Source organism: Podarcis bocagei (genome assembly GCF_964188305.1).
Source record: "Podarcis bocagei genome assembly, chromosome: 2".
Lineage (NCBI taxonomy): Eukaryota > Metazoa > Chordata > Lepidosauria > Squamata > Lacertidae > Podarcis > Podarcis bocagei.
This window is the reverse complement of record NC_138126.1, coordinates 11,192,716-11,210,508: the sequence shown is the minus strand read 5'-3', so window position 1 is coordinate 11,210,508 and position 17,793 is coordinate 11,192,716. Positions and strand designations below refer to the sequence as shown.

General features: G+C 45.7%; 2 protein-coding genes across 2 annotated transcripts; one reads left to right on the top strand and one right to left on the bottom strand.

The window, feature by feature from the left end:
• Window positions 1-14: 14 nt before the first annotated feature.
• On the top strand, window positions 15-9,948 carry DNAAF6 (dynein axonemal assembly factor 6). Its single transcript, XM_081183669.1, has 6 exons — window positions 15-214; window positions 1,931-1,985; window positions 3,913-4,021; window positions 6,748-6,844; window positions 8,248-8,333; window positions 9,329-9,948. Exons 1-6 carry the CDS (start codon window positions 107-109, stop codon window positions 9,456-9,458), a joined length of 585 nt encoding a protein of 194 aa, XP_081039795.1. The 5' UTR covers window positions 15-106; the 3' UTR covers window positions 9,459-9,948.
• Window positions 9,949-13,705: 3,757 nt separating this feature from the next.
• On the bottom strand, window positions 13,706-17,362 carry LOC308581054 (uncharacterized protein). The gene is made up of 2 exons (XM_081183500.1): window positions 16,083-17,362; window positions 13,706-14,525 (listed from the first exon to the last, which is right to left on the bottom strand). Exons 1-2 carry the CDS (start codon window positions 16,231-16,233, stop codon window positions 13,762-13,764), a joined length of 915 nt encoding a protein of 304 aa, XP_081039626.1. The 5' UTR covers window positions 16,234-17,362; the 3' UTR covers window positions 13,706-13,761.
• Between the last annotated feature and the right edge of the window lie 431 nt (window positions 17,363-17,793).

Below are 17,793 nucleotides of genomic sequence, written 5' to 3'. Positions count from 1 at the left end.
GGCGCCATCGGGCCGTTGCCGTGGCGACGCGGGAGACGCTGGCGGTGGCAGGCGGGCAGCTGGCTTTCTGGGCGCTGCTGCGAGTTTCTTTGTAGCCGCCCTGGCGATGGAGCCCCCGGAGCTGGGACTCTGCCCGGCCTCCTCCTTGCTGGCTCTCTCTCAGTTGCTGTCGCCGCCGGAGGAGGAGGACGAGGACGGAGGAAGAGCGATAGGGGTGAGAGCAGTGCCGGATTTATGTATAAGCTAAACAAGCTATAGTTTAGGGCCCCACTCTCCCCCCCCCCCGTATACTTATTCTTAATTATCTTTCACTATTAATATACTTCTTCTTAATTGTATTTCAGTTCAACAATTACTTTGAAAAAAATACATATCTTGTTCTGTGCAAATGGCTTTAGATACCTATTAGGTCCATAAATTACAGTCATACCTTGGGTTACAGACACTTCAGTTTGCGTTTTTCAGGTTACGGACGCGCCGAAACCTGGAAGTACTGGAACGGGTTACTTCCGGGTTTCGGTGGTCGCGCATGCACAGAAGCGCTAAATTGAGCTTTGCGCATGCGCAGAAGCGCCGAATCGCAACCTGCTCGTGTGCAGACATTGCAAATGCTGCAGGCTGCAAATGTGCATCCCACACAGATCACGTTCGCAACCCGAGCGTCCACTGTACCATATAGCATATATTCAACACAAAAAACAGTGACAATTTGTTGTTGACAGCTGGACATATAAAGGGCCCCATTACCTTCAGTAGCTTAGGGCCTCATCAAACCTAAATCTGACCCTGGGTGAGAGGAAGGCCGGGGGTGGGGTGGGGAGACCCCATCCCCCTCCAGGGGTTTATTTCTCTCTTTAAATATGACCTTTTTATTAAATTTTCAAATTTTGACCATTTCTTTTAGAATCCTAGAATCGTAGAGTTGGAAGGGACCCCTGAGGGTCATCTATGAAAACCCCCTGAAATGTAGGGATCTTTAGTAAAAGGCGGAAGATTTATACGATCTGAAGAGAAAGCGGCTGAAAACATTAGCAGGACTGCAGTGACACTTGTAATGTAACGAGAAATATGGACATAATGGAGTGATAAAAAAATTGGATTATTGAAAAAAGATGCAGTCGAAAAGGTTTAACAACAGAACCCATGGAGGGGAATGTGGGAAGGTCCAGAGACTTGGAGGAATCTTTAAACTGTGGATATGTTGTGGTGTGATTATAATGTTAAATATGTAAAACCAAATTATTAGTTTTTTTAAAAAGAGCAAGGCAGGTATCTCAGCTAAAGCCTCCTTGACAGATGGCCATCCAACCTCTGCTTAAAATGCAGGAGGCTTTCCAATAGAGGCTTTCCAATAGAGACTGTTCCACAGTCAAACAGCTCTCACTGTCAGAATGTTCTTCCTGATGTAAACATCAGGAATCTCCTTTCTTGTAACTTGAAGCCATTGGTTCGAGTCCTACCCCCTCCCGGAGCCGGAGAAAACAATCTTGCTCCCTCTTCCATGTGACAGCTCTTGAGATATTGGGAAATGGCTCTTATATCTCTAGACAACATTCAGAACAAATCTTTCCTATTAATTGAATTCCCATCCACCCTTCCACAGTGTTCTTTTCTAACCAAATAAAGCTGCTATATTACTCATATTTTACCCATTATATACATGAATTCTAACTTGCTAAACTATCCATTCTCATCTGTTGCTATAATTCAAATGCTGCATATGTTTTCACATAACCATGCTATTAAAAGACAAATTCCACAAAATGTTTTCATTCCTCAAGAATTTTTTCCTCATCTTTAATTCTAAGAGTCAATCTAGTCATCTCAGCATATTCCATCATCTTCATAAGCCTCTGCGCTTTCAATGTGCTTTAGACCTGCCTTCTTCAGGGCAGCTAACGGACAAGGGCTGAATGCAATCTTTTTGCAGGTGAGCAGTGCAGGCCCAGGGAACATTGGCCCCCCAAAGGCAGCAGCGCCCACAGGTAAGCCGGGCATTACAATGATTTATTACATTTATGTACCACCTTTATCTTCCAAGGAGCTCAAGGTGGTGTACATGGTTCACCTCCTACCCATTTCATCCTCACAAGTACCCTGTGAGGTAGGTTAGGCTAAGAGATGGTGAATGGCTCTAGGACACCCAATGAGCTTTATGGCTGAGTTGGGGTTTCAAACCCAGCTCTCCCATGTCCAACAGTCTAATCATTATGTTCTACCCGGACACTGAGGTGCAGCACCGAGGGCCTTCTGGCGGTTCCCTCACTGTGAGAAGCCAAGTTACAGGGAACCAGGCAGAGGGCCTTCTCGGTAGTGGCGCCCACCCTGTGGAACGCCCTCCCACCAGATGTCAAAGAGAACAACAACTACCAGACTTTTAGAAGACATCTGAAGGCAGCCCTGTTTAGGGAAGCTTTTAATGTTTGATGTATCACAGTATTTTAATATTCTTTTGGAAGCCGCCCAGAGTGGCTGGGGAAACCCAGCCAGATGGGCGGGGTATAAATAATAAATTATTATTATTATTATTATTATTATTATTAGCCACAAAGCAAGGAGTGAGGAGATTTTTTCGTGGGGGGGAAGCAGGGTGCACAGGGACGTCACTGATATGCCATCAAAAGGTTGCCTGCAGCGTCCTGTCCAAGCATCACTCAGGAAATCTGAAAATAGCAGGCACACCCTCGGCATCTGTCGAAACAACAAACCCCAGTGATGCCGCTCATACATGGAAGGAATCAGTGAACTTGGTGACAAGGGCAGAGCTGCAAGGCACCTCCATGCATCACACAGAACACACAACAGTGTTCCTGCCCTGTGAGCCCTGGTGGCATAGGCAGCCGCAGCCTTCAGATCCCATTAGGCTCCCTGTAACCACTGTCTTAGGGCAAGAAGACACAGAAAGAGGAGTGAGGAGAACTCAGTGGCCAGCACTGATGTAGCTCCCTTAACAGGAGGCCTGCAAGGAGCACATACAGCCAGGTCGAGGGTTTTGTGAGCCTTTGGGCAACAGAATGTCCATGGATCCTCTTTGAGCTCCCTCTATTTAAAGTGAGGCTGGCCTTATAATAATAAAACTTGGAATTGCAGCAATGCACAGGACTCTTACTAATGTTTGAGTAAAGGTAAAGGTAAAGGAACCCGTAACCCTTAGGTCCAGTTGTGGCCGACTCTGGGGTTGCGGCGCTCATCTCGCTTTATTGGCCGAGGGAGCCGGTGTACAGCTTCCGGGTCATGTGGCCAGCATGACTAAGCTGCTTCTGGCGAACAGAGCAGCACATGGAAACGCCGTTTACCTTACTGCCGGAGCGGTACCTATTTATCTACTTGCACTTTGACCAGCTTTTTGGCAGGAGCAGGGACCAAGCAACGGGAACTCACCCCGTCGCGGGGATTCAAACTGCCGACCTTCAGATCAGCAAGTCCTAGGCTCTGTGGTTTAACCCACAGCGCCACCCACGTCCCTTAATGTATGAATACCGGCACCTAATTTTTTACCAATAATGTTGTGAACCACCGTGAGATCTAAGAGTATAGGGCAGTATACAAATTTAATTAACATCATCATGATCATCAACAACAACGAAAAGCACTGGCCTATATATAAGCCCATCCTTTCTAACATCAGTAGCAATTTCCCCAATGGCATCATAACAGGTACTAAATCATTATTTGTAGTGATGTACGAACATCTCTGATTAATGGGATTTCAGCCGGTGATGAATGGGATTTACAACTTGAAAACCAAGGTGCTTGTTGATTTACAGACACTGTCTTTTAGATGCTCCCTCGTGTCATGATTGTGTTATGAGCCAGAAGTGGCCTGTTGCCCTGCAAGTATCAAAAGGCCAGGGAGCTGTGTGTGCTCTGCAACGACAAGTAAACCAGGTGATTCTGTCTTCCTGCTTGCAGCTGCCACTCAAGTGAAATATGGGAACAGCAAAGAGATCTGGAACGCAGAGGACGTGCCGGAGGATTCCGAGTACAATGATGATGCCTTGGACTCCAGGGAACAGCCTGAGTAAGCCCATCTGAGCTCCACATGCCCTGCCAGGAGCACTTGCCTCTCTCTTCCAAATCCGTGCTCTGATTTGCCTTTGGATGAGGGAGTTATCTTAATAATAATAATAATAATAATAATAATAATAATAATAATAATAATAATGTCTTTATTGTCATTGCCCCCTTAAACAGTCTTGTATGGGTTGGTTCAGTGTTTGAAATTAACCGGGCACCAGTTGCATTTCACCACAGGCGACAGACCTTTTGCGAGTAAGTGGAGATGTCTGGTTGCAAGATTTCATAGAATCATAGAATCATAGAGTTGGAAGAGACCACAAGGGCCATCGAGTCCAACCCCCTGCCAAGCAGGAAACACCATCAGAGCACTCCTGACATATGGTTGTCAAGCAGAAAACAACCTTTCTCCCTCCTCTATGTGACATCCTTTTATATATTTGAACATGGCTATCATATCACCCCTTAACCTCCTCTTCTCCAGGCTAAACATGCCCAGCTCCCTTAGCCGTTCATCATAAGGCATCGTTTCCAGGCCTTTGACCATTTTGGTTGCCCTCCTCTGGACACGTTCCAGTTTGTCAGTGTCCTTCTTGAACTGTGGTGAACATCTGGCTGGCTGCTGCTGCCATACCGTGCCAGTCAGGAAGTGGGGTTAGGAGTGCAGCTTTATAAATTGCATTGAAATTGCTGCAACACATGAGTAGCTCTGGAGCAGCTGACAGGCAGGGCAGGCACCGTCCTGGCAGAGAGAAGGAGGCAATTAAATCTTCTGCTGTTTCAAACTGGTGTTGCTACAAAATCTATAGACAAAGTTCTCTTAAATTTTTTGAAAATACATTTTACATATCTTAGTACATCAATTATACACTTGTAGTCATTTATCTTACACTCTTTGGTTACCACACACATCCCTCTTATTTAGTCCTTGTTAAGTTGCATCTCCTTAATTGCCAACCCTCTTCTGCTTATTTTTAACTGCGGCTCAGTATCTAACCCCACTTGGAAGTTTATCTGATTGTTATATTTCTTTAAATATTCATCAAAGTACAGTATTCCCACCCTTCTTTTATATCTGACTCATCCTAATTTCTTATCTTTGCAGTCAACATTGCTAGCTCTGTGTATTCTATTAGCTTATTCTGCCAGTCTGCTTTTGCGAGACTATTTTTGTCCTTCCACTTTGGGGCACAGATTATTCTGGCCGCTGTTATTGCATAGAGGAAAAGACTAAGTACTTTATTGGGTATTTCCCCCTCTGCTATACTCAATAAGAACATCTCTGGTTTCTTGGGAAATGAGACTCTTAACATCTTTTTTAGTTCTGAGTATATCCTCTCCCAATACACGTTGGCTTTCTTACAGCCCCACCACATATGTATAAATGTCCCTTCAATCTCTTCACATATCCAACATGGTTCCCTTTTTATACATTTTTACAAGTTTACTAGGGGTGAGGTACCATCTATATAACATCTTACGTAGGTTCTCTTCTAGAGTATAGCATGCCGAGAAGTTTATTGTTGTTTTCCACAGTTTCTCCCAAGAGGCCAAGTTCTTTCCTGTAGGGAAATAATTCAATTTACTTTGCTCAATTATATTAGGGGCAGTGGCGTAGCGTGGGGGGTGCAGGGGGGGCCGGCCGCACCGGGCGCAACATCTTGGGGGGCGTGCTCGCACTCGCAGCTCTCTGCCCCTACCTGGCTCACACTCTCTCACTGCAGTGCTGGCTGTGCAAATCTGATCCAAGCCGCTGGGTCGCCGCCCACTGTGGAGGGGGTGGGTGCCAGGCATGCGGTGCGGAGAGAGAGCGAGGGACTATCTGGGGGAGGGACAGTGCAGCTGCCGCCCAGCGCAGCGCTGAGCGCGGGAGAGAACCACACCAGACCAGACCAGGCAGCAGCAAGAAGAAGCTGGCAGCGGCGGCAGGTTAGGGGTTAGGGGGCGCAAATTACTTGCCTTGCCCCGGGTTAGAAGAAGAAGAAGAAGAGTTTGGATTTGATATCCCGCCTTTCACTCCCCTTCAGGAGTCTCAAAGCGGCTAACATTCTCCTTTCCCTTCCTCCCCCACAACAAACACTCTGTGAGGTGAGTGGGGCTGAGAGACTTCACAGAAGTGAGACTAGCCCAAGGTCACCCAGCAGCTGCATGTGGAGGAGCGGAGACACGAACCCGGTTTCCCAGATTACGTGACTACCGCTCTTAACCACTACACCACACTGGCGCAAATTACTTGCCTTGCCCCGGGTGCTGACAACCCACGTTACGCCGCTGATTAGGGGCATTACATGCTTGAAATGCAATACCCAGCTATGTTCTTGCATTTCTTAAAATCTTAAAATCATTCCAAATTAAATAAATTGGCATTGAGAGGGAGAGGGAGAGAGAGAGAGAGAGAGAGAGAGAGAGAGAGAGAGAATGGTTCGCCAATGGAAAATTAATTGAAATTGGTTAGAAAAGCTCTGTGAGGTTCAGGCTCCAAGAAGAAATTGTGGATGGGAAAGAAGGACACAGCCAGAAGCAGCTTGCTACATAATTGCTTGGCAGCTGGAGGCCAATGCTTGTCCAGCTCCCTCCAGTTGCTTTCTGGGGTTGCAGTGGCTGAGCAGGAACTGAAAGCATCGGGCTCTGCCCCGTTGGGAGTGTAGGGGCTGCCAGGCAGCAGCTGATGAAAAGAGGTGCCCCTCCCCAGGGGCTTTCAGCCTTGCTGGCAAACATTGTCTTTCACAGATACGAAATATTATTCAAGCAGCATGTGAGTGCCGAGGACATGTTCCTGGGAATGAGCAGGAAGGACGCGTCTACGGCTTGCTGTGAGGACATGCTGGTAAGAAGGCGGCTCTCCAGGCTCTCCCTCTTAACGTATTTGGCCCATTGTTCTAACGAGGATGGGGTTTTAACGGGGACGTGGGTGGTGCTGTGGACTAAACTGTGGAGCCTCTTGGGCTTGCCGATCGCAAGGTCTGCAGTTCGAATCTGCTTGACGGGGTGAGCTCCTATTGCATTGTCCCAGCTCCTGCCAACCTAGCCATTCGATAGCATACCAGCACACGTAGATAAACAGGTACCGCTGTGGCGCCAAGGTAAACGGCGTTTCTGTGAGCTAGAAGCAGTTTAGTCATGCTGGCCACATGACCTAGAAAAGCGACAATCCCCTCATTCGCACCCCATGAATTGAATTCAATTGGACAACTGTCCAGGGGTCCTTTGACTTGGCTGGGTGCCGTTTTATTTGGGGGTGGGGTTCTTCAAAATTGTTTTTAAGTGTTATATATTCATTTGTATTTACCGTATTTTTCGCCCTATAGGACGCACCGGCCCATAGGACGCACCTAGATTTTTTTTTTTGGGGGGGGAAATAAAGGGGAAAAAAATTATTTCCCCTCCCAGGCGCGGGGCTGGGGCGGGGGAAGCTCGGGCTTCCCCCTCCCCCAGCCCCCAGAACAGGACCCAGAGCCATGCCGAAGCTGCGTGCAGCTTTGGCATCGCTCTGGGAGCTTGCGGGGCTGGAGGAGGGGGAAGCCCTCCGCCAGCCTTCTAACCAAGTTGGGGGACAGCGGGAAAGGCGCGCTGCGCCTTCCGCTGTCCCCCGAGTTTGCGGGGCTGGCGACGGGGAGGAGCAGGCTTCTCCCCCCCCGCCAGCCTTCTCACGAAGTTGGGGGACAGCGGGAAAGGTGCGCTGCGCCTCCCCGCTGTCCCCCGAGCTTGTGGGGCTGGCGGTGGGGCTCTCCTGAAGCCTGGAGAGCGAGAGGGGTCGGTGCACACCGGCCCCTCTCGCTCTCCAGGCTTCAGCGAAAGCCTGCATTCGCCCCATAGGACGCACACACATTTCCCCTTCATTTTTGGAGGGGAAAAAGTGCGTCCTATAGGGCGAAAAATACGGTAGTTTTTGTGGGCTGGGCTAGTGTTTTGGGGCTTTTGTTGCGGAGTGTATTTTTGAATAGTTTGTATACATTAATCACACTAATTATTTTAGTTATTTTTATTATGTATTTTGGGGCTTTAAATTGTAACTTTATGTTGTGAACCACACGGAGACCTACAGGTATAGGGTGGTATACAAATTATCATAATCATCATTATTATTATCATTATTATTATCATTATCTGTTATTATAAATTACATTAATAATAAATAATAATATTAATATTTTCACCTAGCATCCCTTGTGTCCCCAGCAAGGAGCTGTAACGGTGCTCCCTGGTAACCACCTCTGTTTTTCATTTCAGATTAAAATCAAACTTCCAGATACGAAGGCTTCAGACATTACCCTTGATATCCGGGAAAAGGTTCTTGATCTCCGGAGCCCAGAGAAGTAAGCTGGGCGGAGGGGTGCGGAAGTTCCCCTCAATTATTTTGGCCCAATTTGGCAGCAGCCGCTTGCTCATGAAGGAACTCCTGCACACACGATGAATGAACCTTGCTTAGTTGGCTGGTTGGTCGGCTGATTCTTGGGTAGAAAGGCAGACTTTCCGCCGGCCTGTGACCTCCAGTGTGACACTTCAGAGTTGGTGACAGGGACTGGCTGTTTTTGGTGTCTGGTAACACTCTCTATTCTCTGCCTTTTTCTTAGTACACCCTTGAGTCTTGGCTAGCGCATTCAGAAAGATGCACGCAAGCTTTGTGTGCAGGAAAAAGCTTTGAAAGTGGGAATCAGTGGCTGCCAAAGATCTGGAAGGAAGGAAATTATTGTTTTTGGTGGGGAGAGTTTCTGAACTCTTTGTGTGCCCCCCACAACAACAATTTTATTATTTATATGCCGCCCATCTGACTGGGTTGCCCCAGCCATTCTGAGCAGCTTCTGACAAAATATTGAAAACACAAAAAACCTCAAACTTCCCTTTGGATGTCTTCTAAAAGTCAGATAGATGTTTATTTCCTTGGCATCTGATGGGAAGTTTTTAATGTTTGAGGCAGAGGCTCCCTTCTTTCTTTCTTTCTTTCTTTCTTTCTTTCTTTCTTTCTTTCTTCCTTCCTTCCTTCCTTCCTTCCTTCCTTCCTTCCTTCCTTCCGCCAGTGTGGTGTAGCGGTTAAGAGCAATAGACTTGTAATCTGGAACCGGGTTCGCGTCTCCGCTCCTCCACCTGCAGCTGCTGGGTGACCTTGGGCTTCTTTGAAGTCTCTCAGCCCCACTCACCTCACAGAGTGTTTGTTGCGGGGGAGGAAGGGAAATGAGAATGTTAGCAGCTTTGAGACTCCTTCCGGTAGTGATAAAACGGGATATCAAATCCAAACTCCTCCTCTCCTTCCTTCCTTCCTTTTCCTCATATGGCAGCTTCAGGTGACAGCTTCTGCTTTTCTGTTTCCCAGGAAGCTTCTCTTGCACCTGCCTCACCCTGTGGATACCAAGAGTGGCAAGGCCTCTTTCCTCTCCGAAAAGGGCACTCTGGAAGTCACCTTGAGGATGAAACGAGAGCTTGATTTCATCAATTTTGCCTGAAGAGGAAAGGAAGCAACTCCATAGAAATGGTCGTTGAGTGAGCAACCACAAAAGCTGGACTGAGCAGGAAGGGTGGGATCCTTCCTGCTGCAGCTCCCATTCCTTAGAGCTCTCACCAGGACTCTGAGATGGAAATCTAGCTGGGGAGGTGTCCCAGCAGGAGATGAGGCTTGTGCCTTTGGACAGGGTGGTGATTGAGGTACATTATAGTCCAACCTTTGAACTTTCAGATTCGCAGCCGAGACCATTGTCTGCTCTTATTTCTGACAATTGCACACCTATTTTGTGGATAATTAAACTCTCTTTTCCATTCCTTAATACATGTGTACATCAATATTATTTTGAGAAGATCTGCACATATAAGCAGAAAAAGAGGTTTCCTTGCATTTGATAAAGGTTTGTTTTCAAGGCTGCCTTCTGCGTGTGGGGGGAGCACCCTGTTGCAACAGTTAATAAAGATCAGGCTTACTAGCTGCTTTGCTTCTCAATATTCTCTGGTTGGCCTCTGTTATTCTCTCCTACCAATAGAGAACCTCCAGAAGGACTCTGTATGGGCTCTTGGGTGCCCCATAAGGGGAAAGGAGCAGTTTTATCACTTATAACAGTGGCCATCCCTGTCTCCTCGGGGAGTGAATACCAGAGTTGGACTCTGTGTTTTGAAGAAGAGCTGGCTCTCCCCGCATCCAGCTTCCCAGTTCTAGTGTTAGGAGAGTGGGACCAAAACTTTCCTCTGCCCACTTTCTCTATGCTGCGAATAATTGTACAAATTCCTATTGTGTTGCCTCTTAATTGCCTTTCCCCCGCTAAACTTAAAAAACCCCAAACGTTTTCTAAACTCCCTGGAAGGTAGGACTCGAACCCATGGCTTCAAGTGACAAGAAAGGAGATTCCGACCCAACCTCAAGAATGGGGGTAGGAAACCGAAGGCCCAGGGGCCGGATGCAGCCCAGTCATCTTCTCAATCCGGCCTGCGGACGGTCCGGGAATCAGTGTGTTTCTACATGAGTAGAATGTGTCCTTTTATTTAAAATGCATCTCTGGGTTATTTGTGGGGTCTGCCTGGTGTTTTTACATGAGCAGAATGTGTCCTTTTATTTAAAATGCATCTCTGGGTTATTTGTGGGGCCTGCCTGGTGTTTTTACATGAGTAGAATGTGTGCTTTTATTTAAAATGCATCTCTGGGTTATTTGTGGGGCCTGCCTGGTGTTTTTACATGAGTAGAATGTGTGCTTTTATTTAAAATGCATCTCTGGGTTATTTGTGGGGCCTGCCTGGTGTTTTTACATGAGTAGAATGTGTGCTTTTATTTAAAATGCATCTCTGGGTTATTTGTGGGGTCTGCCTGGTGTTTTTACATGAGTAGAATGTGTCCTTTTATTTAAAATGCATCTCTGGGTTGTTTGTGGGGCATAGGAATTCGTTCTCCAAAATATTGTCTGGCCCACCACATGCTCTGAGGGACAGTGGACCGGCCCATGGCTGAAAAAGGTTGCTGACCCCTGCTCAAGAACAACTTTCTGACAGTAAGAGCTGCCTGACAGTGGGATGGAAGGGGGTGGGCTCTCCTTCTTGGGATGTTTTGAAGTAGAGGTGGATGCCCATCGGTCCTGGATGCTTGAGTTCTGGATTCCTGCGTGCTGCTGCTATTAATCCACCATCCACACACAAGGAGGAAGGTGAGAGGGGGTCACAGAAACCCTACCATAGAATCATAGAGTTGGAAGGGACCCCGGGGGTCATCTAGCCCAACCCCCTGCAATGGAGGAATCTCAGCTCCAGCATCCATGACAGATGGCCATCCAACCTCTGCTCATCAACCTCCAAGGAAGGAGAGGCCGCCACCTCCCGGGGGGAACTCGGTTGCTCTTTTCAGAAGCTCTGACTGCCAGAAAGCACTTCTTCCTGATGTTGGGTCTTCTTCATTGTCCCTTGAAGCTCTGGGTTCAAGTTCTACCCTACATGAACTTGTGACATCTGGGATTCTTTGAGTTTAGAAAACTATTTGGGGCGCCCGTGCAGCTGATCCAGCGGGGCTTTCTGGAGGCGAGACCAGCGCCTCTCCTCGCTCTCTGCCCAGAGCAGCCCAGAGGCTCCTGCTTCCATTTCTGTCCCGCTTCCCCGGGGAAAATGCTGGGCTTGGCTGCGGCTGTCCTTCCTTGCGGAGGTGCTGCAGGTGGGTCATATTATTATGTACTATTATTAGTAGGGGGTGGGTGCTCCTGCTGGAGGGAGTATGGGGAGGGATTTTTAAAAACCCATTAAGAAAACCATTTCAATTTTAAGTTTTTTCCCATGTCGTCTTTTTCTAGTTACCAGTTTGTCCAGATTTTCACATCTTATTATTTTTAAAGACCTCTTGAAAATTGGTCAGCATTTTGGTGCAGATCTCTCCTAATGTACATGCTTTTGCAAAGGGTATTTCCCCTAATATTTACATTTCCTATAGTTCTTGTATTCCTGTATATTTTTCCGCTAAAACAATGCATTTATAGGTCTTTCCCCCTTTGTATGGGGGTAGGAAATCTTTTCCCAATGGAAGGGCAGACCTTTCTTCTGCTCCCCTCCCTAAAAGTGAACTTGGGCAGGTGGGTGACATTCCTTAGTCTCCCCATAGAGCTTGGGGTCAAGGCAAACCCTAAAACATGGGAAAACCTTTTGCAGGGGCTGTCCCTGGAACTTGTAACATTTTTTCCCTGGCCTGATTTTAGTATAATTTATTGAATGTATATACTTCCATTTACCCACAGATCTCAGGACAATTCACAGAATAAAATTACAATATAGAAACTCAAAGTACATAATAAAAACAAAAAAAGCAACAACCCAGTAAGACCCCCACCCCACATTTTAAAACATTTGTGTTTCAATTAAGTACAGCAGTTTCTGCCAGAGCAGTTCTGGGTAAAAGAGGTTAAAAAAAAGAGAGAAACAAGAAACTTCAAGTCCACATTAAAAGTCCAAGTGTGATTGAGGCCTTATACAGACCGGCTACTACTACTACTACTTTTAATATTGGACCCTACTGACATCTAAACAAAGAATGTTTGTTAACTGTGTTGAGTGAGAACAGTGTCATTTATTGGACATTTAAATGAGAAACTCTACTTTGTTACAATTGTTCAACAAGGCCACGTATACACTATAACTGCAAAGCACATTCCTCGCCCCTTGAGAATTCCGTGGATTGTAGTTCACTAGGATTCCCAGCAGCCCTTAACAAACCACAGTGCCCAGAACTTGAGGGGTGGGGAGAACATGTACTTCGCAAGTATAGTTTTTATGTAGTTTTAAATAATCAAAATATCCCATGTGCCCACGAAAGGCAGGCAATTACACATAAGATAACCAGTTAAATGTAGCAGGGCATTGTGACTGTATTCACAGGCTCAGAAACCTTAAGGCAGAACCCCATCTCACGAGCTACAGTGGTGCCCCGCAAGACGAATGCCTCGCAAGATGGAAAACCCGAAAGGGTTTTCCGTTTTGGAGGTGCTTCGCAAAACGAATTTCCTATGGGCTTGCTTCACAAGACGAAAATGTTTTGCGAGTTCCTGCGGGTTTTCCCCCCTCCCCCCCTTTTCCCCAAGCCGCTAAGCCTCTTATCAGCTGATCCTAAGCCGCTAAGCCGCTTAACAGCTGATCCGCTAAGCCGCTTATCAGCTGATCCGCTAGGCCGCTTATCAGCTGATCCGCTAAGCCCGCTAATCCGCTAATAGCGCTAATCCGCTAATGGGCTTGCTTTGCAAGACGAAGAAACCGCAAGACGAAGAGACTCGCGGAACGGATTCTTTTCGTCTTGCGAGGCACCACTGTACAGGCATTGGGATATTCTCTCATTATAATTTCTCCCCTCTGTGGGTTCTTTGTGTCATGTGACAAAGACACGAGAGCAGAAGCAGCAAAGCAGGCTGGGAAGTGCTGGGACTGCACAATCATTTGGGCCTACTAAAGTTATTCAGGACTAACTGCTAAGTGTTGAGTCACTCTGACATGTGACTTAGCAGCCAGTTTCTCTTTTGTGCTCTCTGTAAAATTTCAGTGAGAAACTGTTTGTTTCAGTTGTGAGCAGAGTCAGTATGTAATCTCATTCAAACTGTTTGGAACCATGTTGTTTATGAAGAAGTTTATGAAGAAGTTTATTTTAATTCAGTAAAGCTTTTATTCTTTAAAACTCTGCATTATTAATTTACGCTGCACGTCACTTTGGTGTGAAAGAAGGTGTACACTTTTCCCCACACTCCAAGCATTTCCTGTGCGAATTCCTTTATTTCCTTTGATTTAGCAAACACGTTCTGAAAAATTCTACGGTACCTGCTCTTTGTGACCCAGCTGATGTATTCCAAGGCTTAAGGGAGACATGAAACACGTTTGACATTTGGAGCATATAAAATGTTTCTTTACAGAGCGGGTTGTATAATCTCCGACAAAGTCTGATGGAGGAACAGAGCTTATGCCACAATCTGGCTTCTCTATGTGGGCTCTCCAATGTGCAATAAGGTTTGTGCTGCTACTGCAGCTATGTTCACATGCTGAGCATTTATAAGGTCTCTCTTCAGTGCGGATTGTTTTATGTTCAATAGAGCTTGCTTGAGAAGCATAACTGGTGCCACTGTCTAGCTTTTTCTCTGTATGGGTTCTCTGATGTGCAGTAAGGTTTGTGCTGTTACTGAAGCTGTGGTCACAGTCTGAGCATTTATGAAATGTCTCTCTAGTGTGGATTCTTCGATGTGCAGTCAAGTTTGACTTCCTCTTGAAGCTCTTTTCACACACGTCACATTTATAGAGCATCTCTCCTGTGCAAATTCCTTGACTTCTGGCAACTTTTGATGTACAACAGAAGCTCTTTCCACCCCTGGAGTGTGTATATGGCTTCACCCTTGCATGGAGTCTTCGATGTGCAATAAGGTTTGACTTCCAATTGAAGCTTGTCCCACACTGTTCACATTTATGGGGTCTCTCTCTTGTAGGAACTCTCTTGTGTTTCAAGTTCTCTTTTACATCTTCATGCTTAAGTCCTGGCAGAATCGCACATGGTTCTACCTCATTCTCAACTACCTGCACATCACCTGTCGGAATAAAGAGAAAGACCCAAAATGACAAGCAAGACCACAGTTTGCTCTCTCTTCCCCCATCGTGAGTAATATTCTCCCCTCTGGAAAGGCTGGTGGGAAAACTTAGCTGTCCACTTCACCCACCTGCTCCAGTATTCCAAATTTGCAATGTTCCCTGTCCCCAAACTCCAGGGGTTGAGCTCACCAATGATTCAGTGAAACCCATTGTCATAAGGTGAATGCTTTGGGAACCTTTCCTACAAGAAAACATTGCATCCCCTCTGAAGGACCCAGCTGCTGGAGATTTTTGTTTGGTTTTCCTGGACTGTAATGCTTTAAGGTGAGCCCTGCTGGGTGAGACTAAAAGCCCATCTGGTCCAGAATCTTGTACCAACAGTGATCAACCAGATGTTTATGGGAGCCTGCAAAGTACCGTATTTTTCGCTCTATAGGACACACGTTTTCCTTTCTAAAAAGTAAGGGAAAATGTGTGTGTGTCTTATGGAGCGAATGCAGGCTGTGCGGCTAAGCCCAAAGCCAGTTCAGGGAGACGGAGCACTGCGCAGCGCTCCATCTCCCTGTTCTAGCTTGGGGTTAGGTGCGCAAAGCCTCCGCAGGGCAGCAGGGTGCCTTCACCCCACTGCCTTGCAGTGGCTTCAAAGGCTGACCCCGAAGCCAGAACAACAAGAGGTTATCCCAGAAGCCAGATCCCTCTTGCTGTTCTGGCTTCTAGGGTTCAGAATTTTTTTCTTCTTGTTTCCTCCCCCCCCAAACTAGGTGCGTCTTGTCGTCCAGTGCGTCCTATAGAGCTGAAAATACGGTAAATTTGTCAACAAAACTACCCCATTACACAAGCACTAACAGCAATAGATGTGAAACTAAAAGGCAAGGCTAGGAACTGTGGGGCTCCCTCTTTTACCCTTTTGATGACGTAAAAGGGTCAAAGAATATTGGGAAATAATTTATAACGAATTGAAAAAAATGTTTAAAAGCATCTTTCCAAAAAAGCCAAGAGTCCTTTGGGGGGGGGGATAATTCAGATGGAAATTCCCAGGTGTCAAAAAAGGTTATTTATGTATGCCACCACGGTGGCTCGTGTTTCGTTAGCCCCAAAATGGAAAACGAGTGAGGTCCCAACTAAAGAAGAAGGGCAACTTAAGCTGATGGAATATGTGCAGCTTGCAGATCTAACTTATAGAATAAGAGAACAAGAAGAATATTTGTTTAAAGAAGATTGGAAAATGTTTATTGAATATATGGGGGGGGGAATTCTGTACGCTTGAAAACATGGGCAGCATTAAGATAAATTCAACAGTGAAAATAAGTTTTGATGGATGTAATAATGGAATGCTGAATGGTTTAGTTTATATAAAACATGCAGGGATTTATGCTATGCAAAATGAACCATGGAAAGAGAAGAAGAGAAGTCATTGATATTTTAAGGTTGTTTAAATGAATACTCTAAATTGTAAAACAGAATATTTCATTAATACATATATATATTAAAAAGAAGACAGAAACTGGGGGGGGGGCATCAAAAATGCAGGCTCAGAAAGCAGAGCTTCTCCTTACTCAGACACTTGGCCTCTTCATTGTCAACTTCTCGTTCCATTTCCTGCCATGGTTGCCTCCGTTTCACAGCTGTCTGACCCTGGCCTGCCTCAGAGGTATTTGCAGCCTCCTCCTTCTCCATAGACGCCTGAAACATCAAAAAGGCATCCATTAAAAACAGCCCTACTGGACCAAGCCAATGCCCCGCCTAGTCCGGCATCCTGTTCTCACAGTGGCCAACCAGATCAGTTTTATAAATAATAATAATTTTATAATTTATACCCCACCCATCTGGCTGGGTTTCCCTAGCCACTCTGGGCGGCTTACAGCACATGTAAAAACAGTAAAACGCCAAACATAAAAACTTCCCTGAACAGGGCTGCCTTCAGATGTCTTCTAAAAGTTGTGTGGTTCTTTATCTCCTTGACATCTGGTGGGAGGGCATTCCACAGGGTGGGCGCCATCACCAAGAAGGCCCTCTGCCTGGTTCCCTGTAGCATTACTTCTCGCAGGGAGGGAACCAGCAGAAGACCCTTGGAGGAGGACCTCAGTGTCTGGGCTGAACGATGGGAGTGGAGACGCTCCTTCAGGTATACTGGGCCAAGGCCGTTTAGGGCTTCAAAGGTCAGCACTAACACTTTGAAAACTCAATATATCTAAGCCAGGTAGCCAAATGGCTCCTTAAGCCAGGGTTACAGTCGACCAAATGGAATGCCTAGTTGCCATTTTGGGGGCCAGACGGGTTCGAAAGCTGTATTTTTCAATATGACTTTTTGGTTCCTGAAATTCATCCCGATTGTCCAGATAAAATATGGCACGTAAAATTCTACAGAATGTGAAAACATCAAAGTATTGAACAAAAGACACTTTGGTGGCTGTCACCAATTGAAGCTTTGTTGCTCAAACCACTTGGTAAAAAAGGGGAAGTGGCTTACATACAGAGATTTATTAAAGGACCAAGAAGGAAAATGGAAACTAAAAGATTATGAGGAAATAAAAGATCATTTTCAGAGTTGGTTACATTACAGGCAATTACACGAGATGTACAAAGAAGATAATAAGAAAGGATTTAGTTATGCCACTTCCAAATTTGAAAAGGAAGTTATAGAAGAAGATGTGAAGCTGCTGAAGAGTGCATATAGTATTCTGCTAGAATGGGAAACAAAGGACGAGGAGGTAAAATCAGTCATGATCAAATGGGCACAAGATATAGGACATAACATACAATTTGAGGATTGGGAAAAATTGTGGAAAACAGATTTAAAATTTACAGACAGTTCTCTTTTGAAAGAAAATTATAAGAAAACGATGTATAGATGGTATAATGTGGCATCTGAATATAGACTGCATTTTTAATCAAGGCATATATTGGCTTATATCTTGATCAGGTTCCTAAATTAAATGGGCTTAGATTTTCAAAAGTTTCATGCCAGGCAGGCCAGCTGTTTTTAGAGAACCTTGAGAGTGTTTTCCTCCTAGACAAGGAGACGCCATCCGAGCTATCCTGATATATTAGCTGTCAAACATTTGTTTAGAAACCTTCAAATGAAGGAGATCTTTCAATGTTTATGTGAACCCAAGGTCTCTGACATCTGTTCAAGATAAAATTTTAAAATTATTAACCATCTGTTTTGGAGGGCAAGGAAGGCAAGAGGTGAGCTGGTAATTAAGATTCCTTGTTGAGACACATGTAAGATATATTACTACTTATTTGTCATTTATAGATGTAACA

Coding starts and splice junctions, on each gene's coding strand:
- LOC308581054 (XM_081183500.1), bottom strand. CDS start 16,233: ATGGATGCCTTTTTGATGTTTCAGGCGTCTATGGAGAAGGAGGAGGCT. Junction 14,526..16,082: donor TGAAGAGGCCAAGTGTCTGA/GTAAGGAGAAGC, acceptor TTATTCCGACAG/GTGATGTGCAGGTAGTTGAG.
- DNAAF6 (XM_081183669.1), top strand. CDS start 107: ATGGAGCCCCCGGAGCTGGGACTCTGCCCGGCCTCCTCCTTGCTGGCT. Junction 215..1,930: donor ACGGAGGAAGAGCGATAGGG/GTGAGAGCAGTG, acceptor ATCTTTTTGCAG/GTGAGCAGTGCAGGCCCAGG. Junction 1,986..3,912: donor AAAGGCAGCAGCGCCCACAG/GTAAGCCGGGCA, acceptor TCCTGCTTGCAG/CTGCCACTCAAGTGAAATAT.